General features: G+C 34.0%; 1 protein-coding gene across 1 annotated transcript; it reads left to right on the top strand.

Moving 5' to 3' along the window:
• Positions 1-6,099: 6,099 nt before the first annotated feature.
• On the top strand, positions 6,100-16,524 carry LOC110379162 (protein obstructor-E). Its single transcript, XM_049842415.2, has 7 exons — positions 6,100-6,273; positions 12,471-12,557; positions 14,378-14,491; positions 14,870-14,934; positions 15,391-15,529; positions 15,907-16,120; positions 16,415-16,524. The coding sequence occupies exons 1-7, from the start codon at positions 6,231-6,233 to the stop codon at positions 16,467-16,469; spliced, it is 717 nt and encodes a 238-aa protein (XP_049698372.1). The 5' UTR covers positions 6,100-6,230; the 3' UTR covers positions 16,470-16,524.
• Positions 16,525-16,766: the final 242 nt, after the last annotated feature.

Below are 16,766 nucleotides of genomic sequence, written 5' to 3' on the forward strand. Positions count from 1 at the left end.
ATACATATAAACTTTCCTCTTCAATCACTCTATCTATTAAAAAAAACCGCATGAAATCGGTTGCGTAGTTTTGAAGATTTCTAAAGCTTACAAAGGGACATAGGGACAGAAAAAGCGTTTGTTTTATAAGTACTATGTAGTGAAGTAACGATTTAAGGTTAACAACGAGAGAAAAGATCACATGCTTCATTTAGCAACACCATAAGTTACTTAACAATACCAGGTATTATTCAGTTATATTTAGAGCGTGATAAAGTCCCGTAAACTCGGATTAGGCCTAGCACTATGGGTTGTAATCGTAAGGTCAAACTTTCCAATTAAGAAACACTGTTTAGAAATCTGTTCAATGGCTGTTGAGTGTTGACTGTAAAAAAAGAAATGTATTAAGGCTAATTATAACTAGTATGTACTAGAATTCTTTCACAATCAACCAGTTTGATTATCGTCAATATCTTAGTTAGGGCTTGTGCAGACATTTTTATATGGCGTCAATTACTTCTAGAATATTGCCGTGACTTAGCACGAGTAAGAGAAGGCAGTTAAGGCCTACGAGCCTAATTACTCTGAAAATATATAACTAAGAATTGTGTCATATTCCTCAGCCTAGAATCCATGCTTTCTCTTAACCACTGCTAGGATTCATTTTAGTAAGTATGTTCTTTTAGTGAAATATAATTTTATTTAGCTGATGGAATGCGGAAGCTAAGTCTACATAGAAACAATTCAATAAAAGCTTATTCCTATAAGCAACGAGTATATCTGAAACCTTTTAGATTACAACATAGTTAAATTATCTCACCTATGCGTGTGATGCAAGCGTTTGACAACCAGCCATCGTGTGTTGGCGCCGATAAGGCTGATTCTATATACTGAAGTCACGAATTGTTTGAAATAAATCGATTTGATATAATTGCAAACAACAATTATTATTTCTTTATTTCGTTACAAACTTATTAATGACAGAATAATAAATAATTCCTTTCCAGTCTAACCAAGGCGTATTGGGTTGCCTGGGTAACTGGGTTAAGGAGGTCGCTTCTTGTACAGCACTGATACTCAGCTACATCCAGTTAGACTGGAAGCCGACCCCAACATAGTTGGGAAACATGCTCGGAGGATTATGAATAAATAATTCCTATTAATATTTGATCGTATAACTGATTTAAAGTCTGCATGATTATCTTTGTAATCATCAATCATACTTGTTAATGGCTGCATCTCCTTCATTATTTCCCAATCCAAATATATCCTACCCGCTAAATCACCTCTTCCAATTTTCTCACAATTTTAAATATTACTCTATTCAAATATATTTTATTATGCCATTGCGTCGATTTATTGCTTGGTACATCCTTGCTATCCTTATGCATATTAATGTTTTCACATCCAGTCGTGGTCACGATTACCATGTTTCCGCAAAACATTTCTTTCTTCTATACCTATAGAAAATCCCCGGTATACTTCTCTCAACGAAGAAAGGCAAAGCGCTCATTGTCTGTTTAGCCTTTTACAAAGATCACCAAAACCCAGGTGTGTATACAGGTAACAATATTCCAAACAAATACAAAGTTGCAATTACGAAGAAAGACATACTTTTTGGCGCATGATTACATCTACTTGTAATATTTATAATAACTGGTGGTTATTTGTTAGACTGGTGTCAGGCTTGCTGGCTTCTGACTACTTACCCGTAACGACTGCCAAGGATGTTCAATGACTGCCGGGGCCTACAGTTTAACGTGCCATCCGAAACACAGTCATTGGTGCCTAAGATATACTTAGAAAGTACATACAAACTTAGAAAAGTTGTATTCGTACTTGCCTGACCTGGAATTGAACCCGCGCCCTCATACTCGAGAGGTTGGTTCTTTGCCCACTAGACCACCACGACTTCCATTCTTTCTGACTCCATTCTTTAAATTCTTATTCGTCAATTGCGTTAAAAAACCTAGGGATTTTCAAAAGTTCTCAAACATTGTGTCCGCAGCCTAACTGGCGATCGTGAACATGAGCACGCAACGCACCCCGTGTCTTGTACACAATGCCTAGACCAGTTTGCTGTAACATAGGCATTACAAAACTGATTGTGCTAATATTGCCTGTATCGGCTTATCAGTTTAATTGTATCTGTATGTTATGTAAAATAAATTGTGGTTAGATGATTTGGTTGGAAAGAATGTCACTTGTAAGTAACTTTAAGTATCGAATATGAAGACATGCTGCGTCGATCTCAATGATAATTGGTATAAGGGCAGGAGGATGATAAAAATGCATTGTGGTCAAACGAACATGATATTTTGCCGTTGCACATTGTCCAAAAAATATAAATAAATAAACATTACATATGATTACAATAAAATTACACTTAGCAAAATTAATGGAATACAAGCTACATATGTACGTATGTAATAAGCTATCAATCATTGTGATGAATTGTAACGTTAATTAATACTTCAATTATGAAGTTACTTTATTATATTTTATATCCGTACCAACAATAACTTACAAATATACAGTTAGAAGTAAGGCTTGCTATAAACTAGTTTGCAGTACCGGCAGCCATTTCTATTCCTTAGGGCATATTATAGCATCGGCTAATAGATTCGCTCAGGTATTCACTTTCACTGATTAATAGAAGTGATTACACTTATTATGAAGATAACATGACTTGTTGGTGGTAAGTCTTTAGTAAAACATGCTCTATACTCTAGCCTATATAGCGTGTTGATCCTGGACCTATGTAATGTTTGATTGCTGATAGATATTTTTGATGCTCAGAGACCATTACAGTTTTTAATTTGATATTACATAAATATGTGACGTCAACCATAATTAGGCACTTTTTTGGCAACCGCGAATGTACAAAGTCGTGAAACTCCCTTTGTGGGTTCGATAGAAACGGGTAGATAAGAGATACTGTATCTGACTAAAATCTTGTTCTTTGGAACTCTCTGGAACCCCACAGTACTATCGATTCGTATTGAAACACTTCTTCTTCATACAGTTCATGAGCTTATTTTGTTTATATATATATATAATCGATAGTGCTGTGGGTATATATATACATATATATATATATATTATAATATGTTATTATATATATATTATAATATTAGATAAATGCCACTCCCTTTAACAGCATCTCAAGCTAGAGTTGCGAATAGGTACATATCACTTAAATCTAATTTGTTACAAGCTTATTTCTATTTATCGCCGTTACTTATTTCACTTGAACTTAAAGTTGATATGAGCAAGCCAAACCTACAATATCTATAAAAGGGTCTAGATGAGTGAATGGCCTACGAAAGAATGTTCATTCTGTACTTTTAAAACCTTGAAAAGTACGTTAAGTTTGTATTTTTTGCAACAATTTGCAAGGTCATGTCACCGCAGTTGTTTCTACTAGAGATACGAAAGGAAAGTTAGTTGAAAGTGCTCTAATATCCTAATAGAAGTTACTACATTTCTTCACTATGGTAGTATCTTAAATAAAAGTACAGTATCTGTATGTTTTATCCCTGCAAGAGCTAGTTTATAAGGTAAAAAATGCACAAATTCAATAAATTTTATGATCTTTTACATTTTAAAGATTATGCAGTTTTCTATGAAGTAGTTATAGACAAAGTAGCTGAAAGTATCTGGAAGGTATTGAATCTTTTTTATGATATCGAGATCGTACATTTTATTTCAAGCAATAACAAAAAAGAAGACCACTTTATATTTTATGTACATTTAACATAATTTTATGAGTAGTCTTTACGGCGACAGAAGACTTAAATAGTATCGTTTAAAATCGTCAATTATCGATATAATCGAGGTATTTAAACGATATGTGAGACCTTCATGTTCCTACAAGATAATAAAAATTAACATTCTTTTTTGCCCCCGTCATTGCGTCTTGAAAATATTTAGTTTAAGTTTTGTTTTTAAGGATGCTAGAATTTCCTGCTTTGGGATCGCTTTTCATACTCAAATTACCATACCTCTATTTAATCCGAAAAAAATTGAAAAAATTGATAAATGCTTTTTATTCAAGGAACTACGAAAACAAAATTAGAACATGTTTCGATGTGAAGAGACAAGATTCTTTGACATTTTAGTAGACTGCTATTCTCCATAATATGATATTTGATTTGAATCCTCGTATAAATAAACGTCTTTATATCTAGATCAGCCATTTTCATGAACGGCATGGGGCAAGACCTTCTGAACTGCGAAACGGTCTCCAATTTATCGAACAATAAACCAGCTGTCTCTGGAATTTACCGGTATGTTATTTGTTTAGACTTCGTGTTAAAAGCTCATTTAACCCTTTATAATTTACACCGACTCATGCCTATAACTATGCAGCCAATAAAAATGAAGTACCAGCCGTACCCAAAAACAGGATACAACCATCATACATATAAATGCATGTTACTTATAAATGGTACTATTACATTATGACCCAAACGGCATTTAATTCCATGAAATTGGCCGTGACGTGGTCATTTTCGAGGCTACCGTCTTTAGACCTCGACAATGCGAGTATACCATAGAGAACAAAATTACTAGTGGAGGTGTCATAACGGAAATCTAAGAAAGTAGCAACGAGGAACGTTACTGTCTTCGCTCTTATATGACTTCTTTGGACCCCACATTTTTTGTAATAACAAAAATCGTTGACAGATGTCTCAAAGAACCCGAACACCTCGTTAGTTCACTCATAACTGATTCTTTTGGTCATACCCACGGTACCTATTTGACCTAGAAAAAGATGTGGCATCTCCGGTCATCATTCCTTACTCCGTGTTACATACAAGCATATATTATGTATGTATTTATGCATAACTATAAGTAAGTGTCGTGACTTTTCTTGGCGACTTGATACACTCACTGTAATGAGAGCCCGTGCACTAAATTAGGGTGCAGTTTATGATATTTTGTAATATTAATATCAGACAATGAATTTAGTATGGTACTTTCTATACATTTGTTATATGCTTGATTTGACGTTTGTTAAGTGCATTACTCAAAATTGATTAACAAATGCCTACGTTGTATACTATAAATATTTTCTCCTAAGAATTTCTACGAAATATTGAAATGAAATGAAATGAAATGAAATGAAAATATTTATTCGCCGAGATATGGTTTACACAAAAGGTGGTAAAAACAAAAAAAGTCACAACATATCTCGCCTTCAGTAGGCATGCGAAAATTCTATAATAATAATAATTCTATAATAATATAGCTAATTTCTATAATTAATGTATTCTTCTATTGTGTAGAAGCACCCTTCAATAAGCCAAGCTTTTAACTTCTTTTTAAATTTTACTTTAGGTAGCTCTCTAATTTCTCTAGGAATTTTATTATATATGTTAATTACCATCATTCGACTATTTTTCTTATGTAAGGTACTTCTACATCTTTCCATTCTTAATTTAGTAGGATCTCTCTGCCTAAATTTACAATCATCACTAACTTTGGGATAAAGGTGAGGATGGTTTCTAACAAACATACCTATCTCAGCTATACATATATAAGGATATTAGAGTCATTACACGTATTCATAAGTTACAATTATCTGTAGTAATTTTTGTCGTCCTGTTTTTACGTTAAATATTTTATTCGAGAGTAAGCGCAGTAGGAGATATTTAATAAGCTTAAACATATTCTATTGCGCTTAGTTATCAAGCTATATAATATAAGACTTTAATTTCAGAGCAAGGCACTTACACACATGTCGAAATACCTCGTAGTTCTACATGCAATAGCCAAATAATTTGGTCAGCAATAAATTACGAACATGATACTCTTCTAATAACCTGTCAAAATATAACATGTAATAGAATTTCTACATTCAATAACAAAACTAATAAAGTAATGACAACCAACCGTAAATTATATGAAGATTAATTGCCCACATCTAAACATGATATATGTGAAGTAACAAAGAAACAAAAAAAAAAGATTTATACGTATAAGTGAGATACACAACAATGCTTCTAAAATTACATCGTACATCCATCTATCAAAAATTATTATTCTCTGTTCTTTTTTTAAAAACTTTCATTCACTTTCTTCGCAGCCATTACCGTCGTGCGTGGTGTAGTAAGCTGCGCTTGCGCCGGCCACAATAGTCCCCGCTCGCAATACAGAGCAACCTTCGAAAGGAAACGCACGTACGAACAGTTTAATTCTAATTTTAAATTTCTACCTCAAAAAAATAAATTAATAAAAAAATAAAAATGAAAAGTTTACTCTTTGTCGTCGGTTTTGTGTGCGCGTTAGGTAAGTGTTGTACATGTTTTTGCACTTAAGTTTATTGTTGTAAGTTTAAATTAAGTTAAGTGTACGTTAACCCGATATTGTTAGGTGTGTTCGATTGAGAAATTGGGTGATTAGACTTTACCGTTTTCTGTGTAACTTGGACTCTTTGATTTTTCTTATTAAATATTTTCAGAATTTGTAATTTGTTTAATAAGCAAGAGTTTTTTCTTTGATACTGTAAAAAGTGTAAAAAGTTCTGTTAAGGTTCAATGACATTTCTGATATAAATAAAAGTAAAACTTAGTATTATAGTTTTGAAAGCTTAATTTGATTACGTTTACATATAAAATGTTCCATATCGTTTTGAAGAAATGACAGGGCTATCTGGGGTTGACAAATAGTGTACCTATGTTCAATCGATAATAAGGTACCCATTATAGTCATTTCGTAAGCCACTATGACTCAATCGGAACTGCACTACAAAAGTAGAATAATTGAATGAATCAATTGGCTATACTTTATTAGTCATTTTGTGACAGTTCACACCAGATTATCTGGCCACTTTTTGTTCCAAATTCAATTAAGTTTTAAATATAGAAGTGGTCAATGTGTCTTGTCTAACGGTCCCAATATTATATCTATCTATTGTTTAGGGATAAGAATTTGACATTACTAGTGTCAAAATTCTATCTTCAGTAAGCAACATAGATTGAATATTGGGATCGGCCGTAAGTTGACACTGCATGCATAATAATATACGCATTATTGGGTCATGTTGGGTAACCATTTTTGGTACAATTGGAATACTTGAAATATCAAAGCATAGTTTTGAACCGTTAATTGTAGCGGTCATTGCCCATTGTCCATAGGTGTGAACTTTCTTTGTGTTTGTTATAATTATTAATTCATGTCAATTTATCTTTTGCATCGATTCACGTGTCAGGATATTTTTAGTTGTACGAGTGTTTTTAGCCTTCTCAAAAAATGGAGGAAGTTCTCAATTCGACGGAATCTTTTATTATTTGTATATTAAATAGAAAAACTTTATTTAAATTATTTATCATTATTTGCCATCCAACGTGGCAATGCTGCCAGCCTCTTGGGTACACTCCCGGTGGGCAGCGATGAGGAGTTTTTTGATGCCATTTTATAAATGTTTTTTGTTGAATATACTTACCTATAATATAAATAAGTTTATTTTTACGTCATGTTAATATGTTCATATAATTCATTATATTTATCTACATGTTATTATTATCAGAATGACGTCATCTAAAGGCTTGTCAAAGTCTTGCAATAGTTGTGTGAAACTAGAACTCTTGTCTTGTTTTATTAGTCATTTCGTTACGTATTTAGGTTTCCTAGTACAATTACTGGTTCAATAGAAATGTATTGTGCATATTATTGACAATTAAGAACAATCCAGGTCGGCTCTAGATAGATTAGTATGTTACTGGGTAATAGAAGTTTTTGGGTAATAGGAAAATGTATTGTGCTTTCGTCGATTGAATTACGAAAATAGTTCAAAATGATAGCTGTATACAACACCTTCTATAGATACGATAGTCTGCTATGGTTTCGTGTCGCAATAACTGATAACATTTCACTATTAAAATCTCTTATACATCAGTTGGATTTTGATTTCTATGTCACTTTTTCTTTCGTCGTTTATGGTCAGTCAAGAATTACTGTAATGTTTTATATCATCATTCCTCTATACCAATTTATTATTAGGGTTGGTGTAGCATCTCTTCTTCTTCAATACCTTCTTGACTGACGCCATCTCTCACACAGTTATCTCTCATTCATTCCTTTTGTGGCCCAATGCTCTGATCGATATGCTAAGCTATAGTTATGTTAACTTAAGCAACACAAACATATTACCTAGCTACCTGTCTGCATATTAAGCAAGCTTTGCGTTAACACTCGGATATCCTTATTTTCATGCGCCCTTCTAAATTATATAATTGAAAACCAATTACATAAAAGAGGAACTATTAAAATTCCTTCAATATTTAATTACTCTTATTACATTGTAAAACGGCTTATGTATTGTTTTCCGATTCTCATTATATTTACTAATTGCTACTCTGATGCAAGCTAAATGCATTATGTGTACTAATTTCGGTTAAGTGCTGCCTAGATAGGTGATTAATTTCTAATTTCCTATAATCCTTAAATAATTAATATATTGACGATGATTAAGAATAATTAACAAAATAACCATTATAATTGATGAGGTCACCGACTGATAAATAAGATGTCTCACACGGAAATATTTTACAAATTGAACCAGAGTAGCTACTTAAATTATCGCATTCAAACAGACAAAATCTTCAGCTTTATAAGCAAAATCTAGATAAAAGTGTCCAAATATATTATACTGATACAACCTTTTACAAGTACCAGGTATACTTAATGTTATATTTTAGTTCAAACGTTACACATTAACGTTTATAAATCGATGTAGTGCATGTTCGTCCTCCTTTCACCTCAATTGGCGTTGCTCTACTGTCTATGGACCTAACACGTGTTGCAAGGGCATGGCAAATTAAGGCTTTTCGAAACATTCGTCACGATCGCATTCATTGATTGGTAATTTTGTTAGTACTGTTTTACGTTGGCGAATTGATTCTTGGAAGGTATTGTAAAATAGCTCTGATTGGGTAATATAATCAGATTGTTATATGGATGCTTTATTTATTTTCATAATTTATACATCAAACGTTACTGGTAGTCACAGAAGCCCGAAAGTCTGACAACCAGTCTTACCAAGGAGTATAGGTTTGCCTAGATTACTGAGTTGAGGAGATCAGCTAGGTAGTATATCCATAGTATTCATTTGGCTAGATTGGAAGCCGGTCTCTGTCTAAAATAAAGAAATAAAAGCTCCGCTATAGTCTAAATCGAATTACGTCTTAGTATTTTATTTTGTACTTCTTACTACATAATGTAAACGGGCATACTGTCAGTTGATCTGAACGTAATCAGACCTCGAAGCCTTTTGGCCATGGTTGTTTACATTGATAACCGGTACAACCTTAAAATTCCGGTGTCCGCAATTATCCGGTATTCCTGAGTAAGAGAAGTAAGTGTATTGAAGGTCAATGCTAAAAATAATTTGGTTCCATCTCTCTTTTGGTAAACAAGGTCAGTAAAGAAATTATATTTTAACTATATGAAGTGGATGGTAGTAGCTATACACTTATATGGAAACTACCTACTAACCAGTCTCGTGCTGTTTTCCTATTCCTTCAGGTATCAATCAATTTTGCTTGCGCTTCCAAAGAACATTTTGGGGTCCATGACGGACCCGAAATTTATTTCTTGTTGAGTCTCATACACTGAAGAACATAAAAGTTTCTTTTAGAGGCTTACATATAGTAAAAACTTCATAAACTGCACAATATCTGCACTTATAGGTATAAGAAATCAAATTAATCTGCCTACGCTTGTTACAATTTAGGTTTTGTAACTTATTTAAAAGTATGACATGTCAGTTGGCTACAGCCTAAAATGTATGTCTGTAGCCTAATTTCGAAACGTTTTTGAGTTTGGTAATAGTGACAGCTGTAATAAAGTAATGAATTGGTCGACTTATATACGTGTTATAAAACAAAACAATCCGCAGTGTCAGTCTGATCGCGATTAACTCAAAAATCACTGAATAATTTTCATCAATAGATAGACGGTTTCAATTTTATCTCCGTTCTAAGCCGGGGCGGGTCGCCAATATATAAAACATATTAAGATTTCAAAGTAAAACGGATACCTGGAGAATAAGTGGGATTAAAATATGTAGGTACCTACAGGTTTTTTTTATGATCTGCCAAACTTTTACTGAACGCTATACATATATAACAAACCCAAAAAATTATACCATGTAATAATAATGACTTAACCAGTGTAATTTTACTTACGCTTTACTTTAAACACTTTCTACTCTCACCCCGATACTTATCAAGTAAATGATGCAATAACTAGATTGATTGCCAAACAACAAGGCAAACATATCTGTCACTTCAAACCTTAACTAAAGGTAGTTGACAATTGCCGGGGTCAACAACTTCTAGAATGCAATAGAAGCTTTGTGCATACGGTAACATGACCACTATATCTTGACCCACTCTTACATATAACTTGGTATGTAACCGGGTTCACCTTATGTTGGTCATGTACAATTTTCTCATTACCACAGCAATTTCGTCCAAGGTCCGTCTAAGACATTAAAGACTGGCCAAAGTTTTCGATGCAGGTAATTTAAAGTGGTCTAGTTTTTGTGTTATGTTATAATGAAACTGATGATGTTATTGAGATTTTAAATTAGAAGTGCTCTGAAGATATCGTGGGAGTTTTGTGTAAAATGAACCGAAACGCTGTGAAGTGTTAATCTCTACTAATATTTTGATCGCGAATTAAATTTTGACTGTCTGTCTCTCTATCTGTCGAACTTTTACGTTTAAACTACAGCGATTATTGAAATTTTTGCCTCATAGATAGTCTATAGTCTGAGAAAGGATATAAGCTTCTTTTAACCCGGTTGTAGGTAGAAATTTCCTCGGGATTTAGATGAAACCCCTAGTAGAGCTACATAAACAAAGCTGAAACTACGAATATCTATCATCTCACAATACTAATACAATATAATATTCTATCAACTCCTACACAAAGACATTACCCGACAGGAAACAATACACCCACAGACAAAGTCATCGGCGAAAGCTAGCCAGACATTTTTATACCACCCAGTTCAGACTGAATTATACGAGTATACAATAGATAGCAACAAAGCAACGTTGAGCAATGTCTGGGCTATTGTGCTTTGTTTCAGAAGTGTAGCCTGGGATAGTTCGCAAGTTCGTTCTAGTTGTATTGATAAGGTTTATGTGGTACTGAAAGAATAGTCTTCTTAAATGGAGTATTTTGCCTCCATGTAGTATGTAACATTCTTGATGAACAGCGTTCTACCCGCTGTCTGGGGGTCCTACCTCCAGTACCTGGATAAAAACTAGCCTATGTCCTTTCTCGGGCTCGTCTATCCTTGTTCCAAAATAGTATCGTCGTGAATTCGCGATTCGCAAACAGATAGGCACTCAGACAAAGTTATTTTTAAATTCATTATTAATTTTAGTAAATTATTCAGCTATTTTGCAATTTGAGGATGTCAAATTTTTATATGGATACTCACTACTGTTGTATTTTTAATCCCATATCTTCTTCCTTCCGTATGTTTATGAGATGGCCATTACCGTTTCTCTTATAGTTTCCAATAGTAATCATGTTGCTGCCGGCTTTCCTATCAACTCATAAAATACCTGTATCATCTTTTTCCGTCTAATAGCATAGACATGTGCTATTATACAACATTTCAATATTATTGGTTGTTAAGTAAAAGCAACGATATTGTTACTTGATAAAAAAAAATTACAAACATCCTTATTGAGAACCTCATCCTTTTGTTATGACGGTCGAAAAGACTCCGGCCCTTGAGTTTGTTTCGAAGTTTCTTCTCAAACTAGTTGTTAGTCACATAGGAAATACCGTCATCATCCGGCATCACCTAGTGTAATAACAATTATGTTTTACAGAGGTTTGTCAAACCTATAAATGTTAATTGTCATACATACAATTACCACGTGTTTCTACTTGAACTGTGGTAAGTAATAAGTCACTCACTGAGTTACTGGATTCGGTTCAAACTGAGCGGCCTTCGACTAGGCGTTAGGTTACTTTCTTGTTCGGTAAGTGCCCCCGGTTCACTATTGTGAACTTCGATTTTGTTAGGTTTGCTAGGTTTAAGGAATGCTCTCGTTCGAAGTTTGAATTATTTTGGCGGTTGGAGTAGGTATATGCCAGTTGTCTTTTGTTTTCATGCAGGCTTTCTTGCAATGAGGCATACGTCGAATGTTCGTCGTGATCGAATGTTTTCGAAATCATAGCCCAATTTTACAAGAAATTTCATTGGTGCCACTGTCGTATTAAACTATGCAGTCAGATTATTATATTATATTATTTTGATTTGTCGATGGACCAATTTTCAATCGTATTTTTTTTTTGTGTTAACTTAGAAAAGTTTACACAAAAAAAGGTATTTAAGAGTAATTTACACATATTTTTCAGACAAAATATGGTGCTATTCTTAGAAATAATTTAAAGTGTATTAACTCGTTTTATTAGCCAAATAAAATAACATTTTAACTAATTAACCTTTCTTCCAGTTTCAGCACAGGAGTTCGACTGTCCTGAAAAGAGCGGTTTCTACCCGGATCCCTACCAGTGCGACCTTTACTACAAATGCAGCAAAGGTCAGTACAAAAGGTCATATATGCAATTGTGCAAAGTGTAATGTATAATAGTACTATCTCATGACGTAATTGAGGAGATGATTGCATTGAACAACCTTTAATTTAATAATTCCGGGTTGCACTTAATGTATTTTATTTAATTGTTTGATTATTCGTTTTAACGACATTTGTGTTGAGATAAAACCGACAGAGGTTGTAAGTTTGATGTGCAAGTATTTTTATTAAACCATAGTATAAAAAATACTGTTGTGTGATATAATATCAACATAAAGTCAGTAACAAGTGGACTCTCTTTTAAATGTTCCTTCTAAATGCACAGCACTTTATCACTAAGATACAATCTAAAACAAATAGCCACCATAAGCTTGCTATTGCCATTATTCATAAACTGTCATTATTATTTTTATATGTACCTATTGTCAAGTGTGCAATAAAGAAACTTTCGAGATAGCATTGATTAATTTTGACATTGACTAATTTATTGCAATTCAAGTCTAAAAATAGAATTACAACCGGTTTGACCACAAATAAATCTCACTCAGAACGTATTTATATCTTGGTTATAAAATATCAACATCTGTAAAACTTTCTACCGATATAAAATGCTAAACCAAAACATAACAACAACAGAAACCCGCTAATTAATTAGCTAGTTGTTTATTCCGTAAATAAAAAAGAATCTATGTTCCCACCATTTCATATCATCATCAGCCTTTTTAACGTCCCACTGCTGGGCACAGGCCTCCTCTCAAACATACCACCATTCACAATTTCACATGGTAACTACAAATTCAATAAATGTGTACACAAAATGTGACATTACTACACAGATTGTCGTGACTGCTCGTATTTTTTGCCAACATTCGGCCACTCTCATTATTAAAGCAAGTAGAGTGTAAAAATTCCTAATATTTCCTCATTATTAAATAGCGAAATGTTACGAAGGCGACCATAACTGGGTAATAAAACTTCTTGCACGTTATTGCCCAAAATATGTATATATCGGCAATTATGTGCGCATGTACAAAATAGCTTTTTCATGTCTTACATTTTTCGACAGCGATTCTAGACGCAGTTGTATCGAAGCTTCTAGAATGAGAAGCAATCCCAGTTTTTTTACTGATGACTACTGAGGAAAATATGTTGTTTATCAGAGAGAATTTATAAATAGCTTTTGAGTAGCCTTAAATATATGTTAAGAACGCATTAAAGAAGCGTGTAAACTTGACAGTGGAAACTTTTTATTCAATCTAGACTACATAATATTTCGTAATAATATCATCAGTTTTGCAACACATCTATTTATAAATTGTACCTTTTATTATTGAATTTATGTTGAAACGAGACCAATTAATATGGTCGGGATTGTAAACAGTTTACGAAGAAAATCGTGACCATCTTTTACTGCACGTACGTGGTTAAATATTGGTACTTTAACTACAATTGTTGATACTTATTCAAGATGGTTGCTACACATCCATTACCTGTTAGGTAATTGAATTTTCTAATTTATACAAACTACCTTTTCTCTCAGTTTGTATGGAATATTGTAGAAGAGAATGTGAGAGAGATGCAGCGGGAATTTTAACGAGATTTCTATTATTTTAACATTTTACGGCGAATTAAGATTCACATTAAATACGCTTGGTAGAAAAGAAATTGCGCAAAGTGAAAGCTTAGTGTGTCTTAAATATAAAGTCACATTAAAGTAACTTAAGAGTAATTGCATTAAATTAATGAATATGGGTATAAAATAAAAACACTCTTAAATTAGTTCTATTATCTTGGGAAATTATATTTATTCCGTCTTCGTTTGACAGGTGTATCAGAAGCGAGGCTATGTCCAGACGGTCTGGTGTTCTCCGATGAGAACCCCAACAAGGAGCGCTGTGACATCCCCTCCAATGTAGACTGCGGAGACAGGAAGGAATTGCGTAAGTATCAATAGAAAATATATTATAGAAAAGCCTTGTGACATACAGGGATATTTAAGTAAAATAATTACGATTTTTTTTGTAACAAATATTAGTGAGAAGATTCCTCTCTATCTGATCATAAGGTTTCGGAAATGTATTTATTGGTTTCATTGATTAGAATTTTACTGAAAAACTCGTTTCTAGTTACATTTAAATATTTTAATATACCTAAGCATCGCGAAAATGAATTTATATTAATATCCTAATTACATCATCAATAAAGAAGATACTTTAAATGCACGTGAATAAATAACCACTTCATCGATATACCAATTGTCATTTCAACGCAACCGATTTATCACTACCATCCATTACATGCAGATTTCTTTTCCACAGAGGAACCGAAGCCGACTAAAGGCTGCCCCAGACAGAACGGATATTTCAAACATCCCGATCCTCAGGTATGTTGTGTAACCAACCAGTATTTGTAACTAGTGTTCGACTGTTCATGCCCTCCGCTTGCGTCGAACAGAACGCAACGGTAAAGGGCAGTGAACGGAAATATAGTTCGGAGTTGCATCTTGTTTGATTTATGTTGAAATGTCATGTTGATTGAGAATTAGATGTAGTTTAACTTAATTTTGTAAAGAGTATTTCAATTGATTTCTGTATCCACTTCGCCTTTCGACTTGATTTACGATATACACTTACACATGGAATGAGTTATCTACTTCGAGTTATTAATCACTAGGTCATAATTTTATATTGCTGGAGGTTCCATACGAAAGCGCAAATTCACCGTCTATTATTTAATGAAAATAAATTTATTGTATGCACTCTTCAAAATTTGGTCCAAACGATTGTCAACCTAACACTTTACACAATAGAGTTCAAACCTACTTAACCAATTCTTGCAGGCTTGCGACAAGTTCTACTACTGCTCCGACGGTACCCCCAATGAGATGCCGTGCCCCCCCGGCCTGTACTTCGACGAGGAGACCTCCAACTGTGACTGGAAGGAGTCCGTCAACAGGCAGTGTGACCATATCACCAAGGGTTAGTAGTCTCTAAGATATTCTGTAAATTGTATCGTAGAGATAGGTTACTATATCTATGAAGGGATACACAGATGAGGGAAGTTATGATGGGAACTCTGTGGACTTCGCAAACCCAATTGACGACCTCTGACATCGAACTGTACCGATAACTTTGTTAAGTAGCAGGATCTTCTGCATACCACTGCTACTTAGGAGTCATAAGAGGCATCTGCTACTATGTATTTTTTGAATTCTTTGAACGTTAAAGTAAACAGTATTTTGGTCTGGTATCAAATATGATCAAAAAAAAATTGAGTCAAATTACGAAAAACCCAAAAAGAAGGCATTGTACTTTAAGCAACGTATTTTACAAACTTACGTTGTTATTATTTCCAGATTTACTTGACGACGGCTTCTCCTGCCCCGACGGCGAGGTGATGGGCCCCAACGGTCGCGCCCTCCCCCACCCCACCTTCCCTCACCCAGAAGACTGCCAGAAGTTCTACATCTGCCGCAACGGAGTCCAGCCCCAGAAGGGACTCTGCCCATTGGGCAAGGTCTACAATGAGGACACCTTCATGTGCGATGACCCTGAGAAAGTGCAAGGATGGTAAGGACTTTTGAGGAAAAGTTTTGATACATAATGAATTTAAAAAAAAAGTTTAAAGCTACAGGGAAAACTGCCTAAGTATTAATCAATAAAACCCATGTCGAAGTCGTAAGATTTTAGAGGTACTTATACCGTTGCTGTTTTGGATAATAATTTGTAATTAAATTATATAAAAATTACCTTTCAAGTTTTGGTTCAATAAGCAAAATTCCCAACAACAGTTCTGAAGACTCAGTGCAAGAGTTACCGATCTACCCGACTTTTTACTAAAACTTTTTTTTTTGTGTGTTTCAGTGAAAACTTCTACGAAGGCCAGACATTTGAGAAAAGCAAACCTAAGAAGGCGTGAAGTGTGTCATACTTATTAAGATATTAGTTATGTATTAATAAATATTAATAAGTCATTATGAGTTTTACTGTCATACTCCTTCCCTGCGGTTCCACCCGCCTCCCGAGAAAACTACTTCCCACTAATGGATGAAATGTGACTCATGCCATATATTTAAAGTCTACACTATTTGTTTACATTTCATTTAGATCGGGTCAGTAGTCGTAAAAGAGTAAGAAAGACAGAGTCACTTTCGCATTTACAACAATAGAATAAAATAGTTCAGTCTCTCGTAGACTCGTGCTACACCATACTTGG

This window comes from Helicoverpa armigera, chromosome 5 (assembly GCF_030705265.1).
Source record: "Helicoverpa armigera isolate CAAS_96S chromosome 5, ASM3070526v1, whole genome shotgun sequence".
Taxonomy (NCBI): Eukaryota; Metazoa; Arthropoda; class Insecta; order Lepidoptera; family Noctuidae; genus Helicoverpa; species Helicoverpa armigera.

Excerpts from the sequence above, each read along its gene's own strand:
- LOC110379162 (XM_049842415.2), top strand. The coding sequence starts at position 6,231 with ATGAAAAGTTTACTCTTTGTCGTCGGTTTTGTGTGCGCGTTAG. Across the intron at positions 6,274-12,470 it reads CGGTTTTGTGTGCGCGTTAG|TTTCAGCACAGGAGTTCGAC; the intron begins GTAAGTGTTGTA and ends CCTTTCTTCCAG. Across the intron at positions 16,121-16,414 it reads CCTGAGAAAGTGCAAGGATG|TGAAAACTTCTACGAAGGCC; the intron begins GTAAGGACTTTT and ends TGTGTGTTTCAG.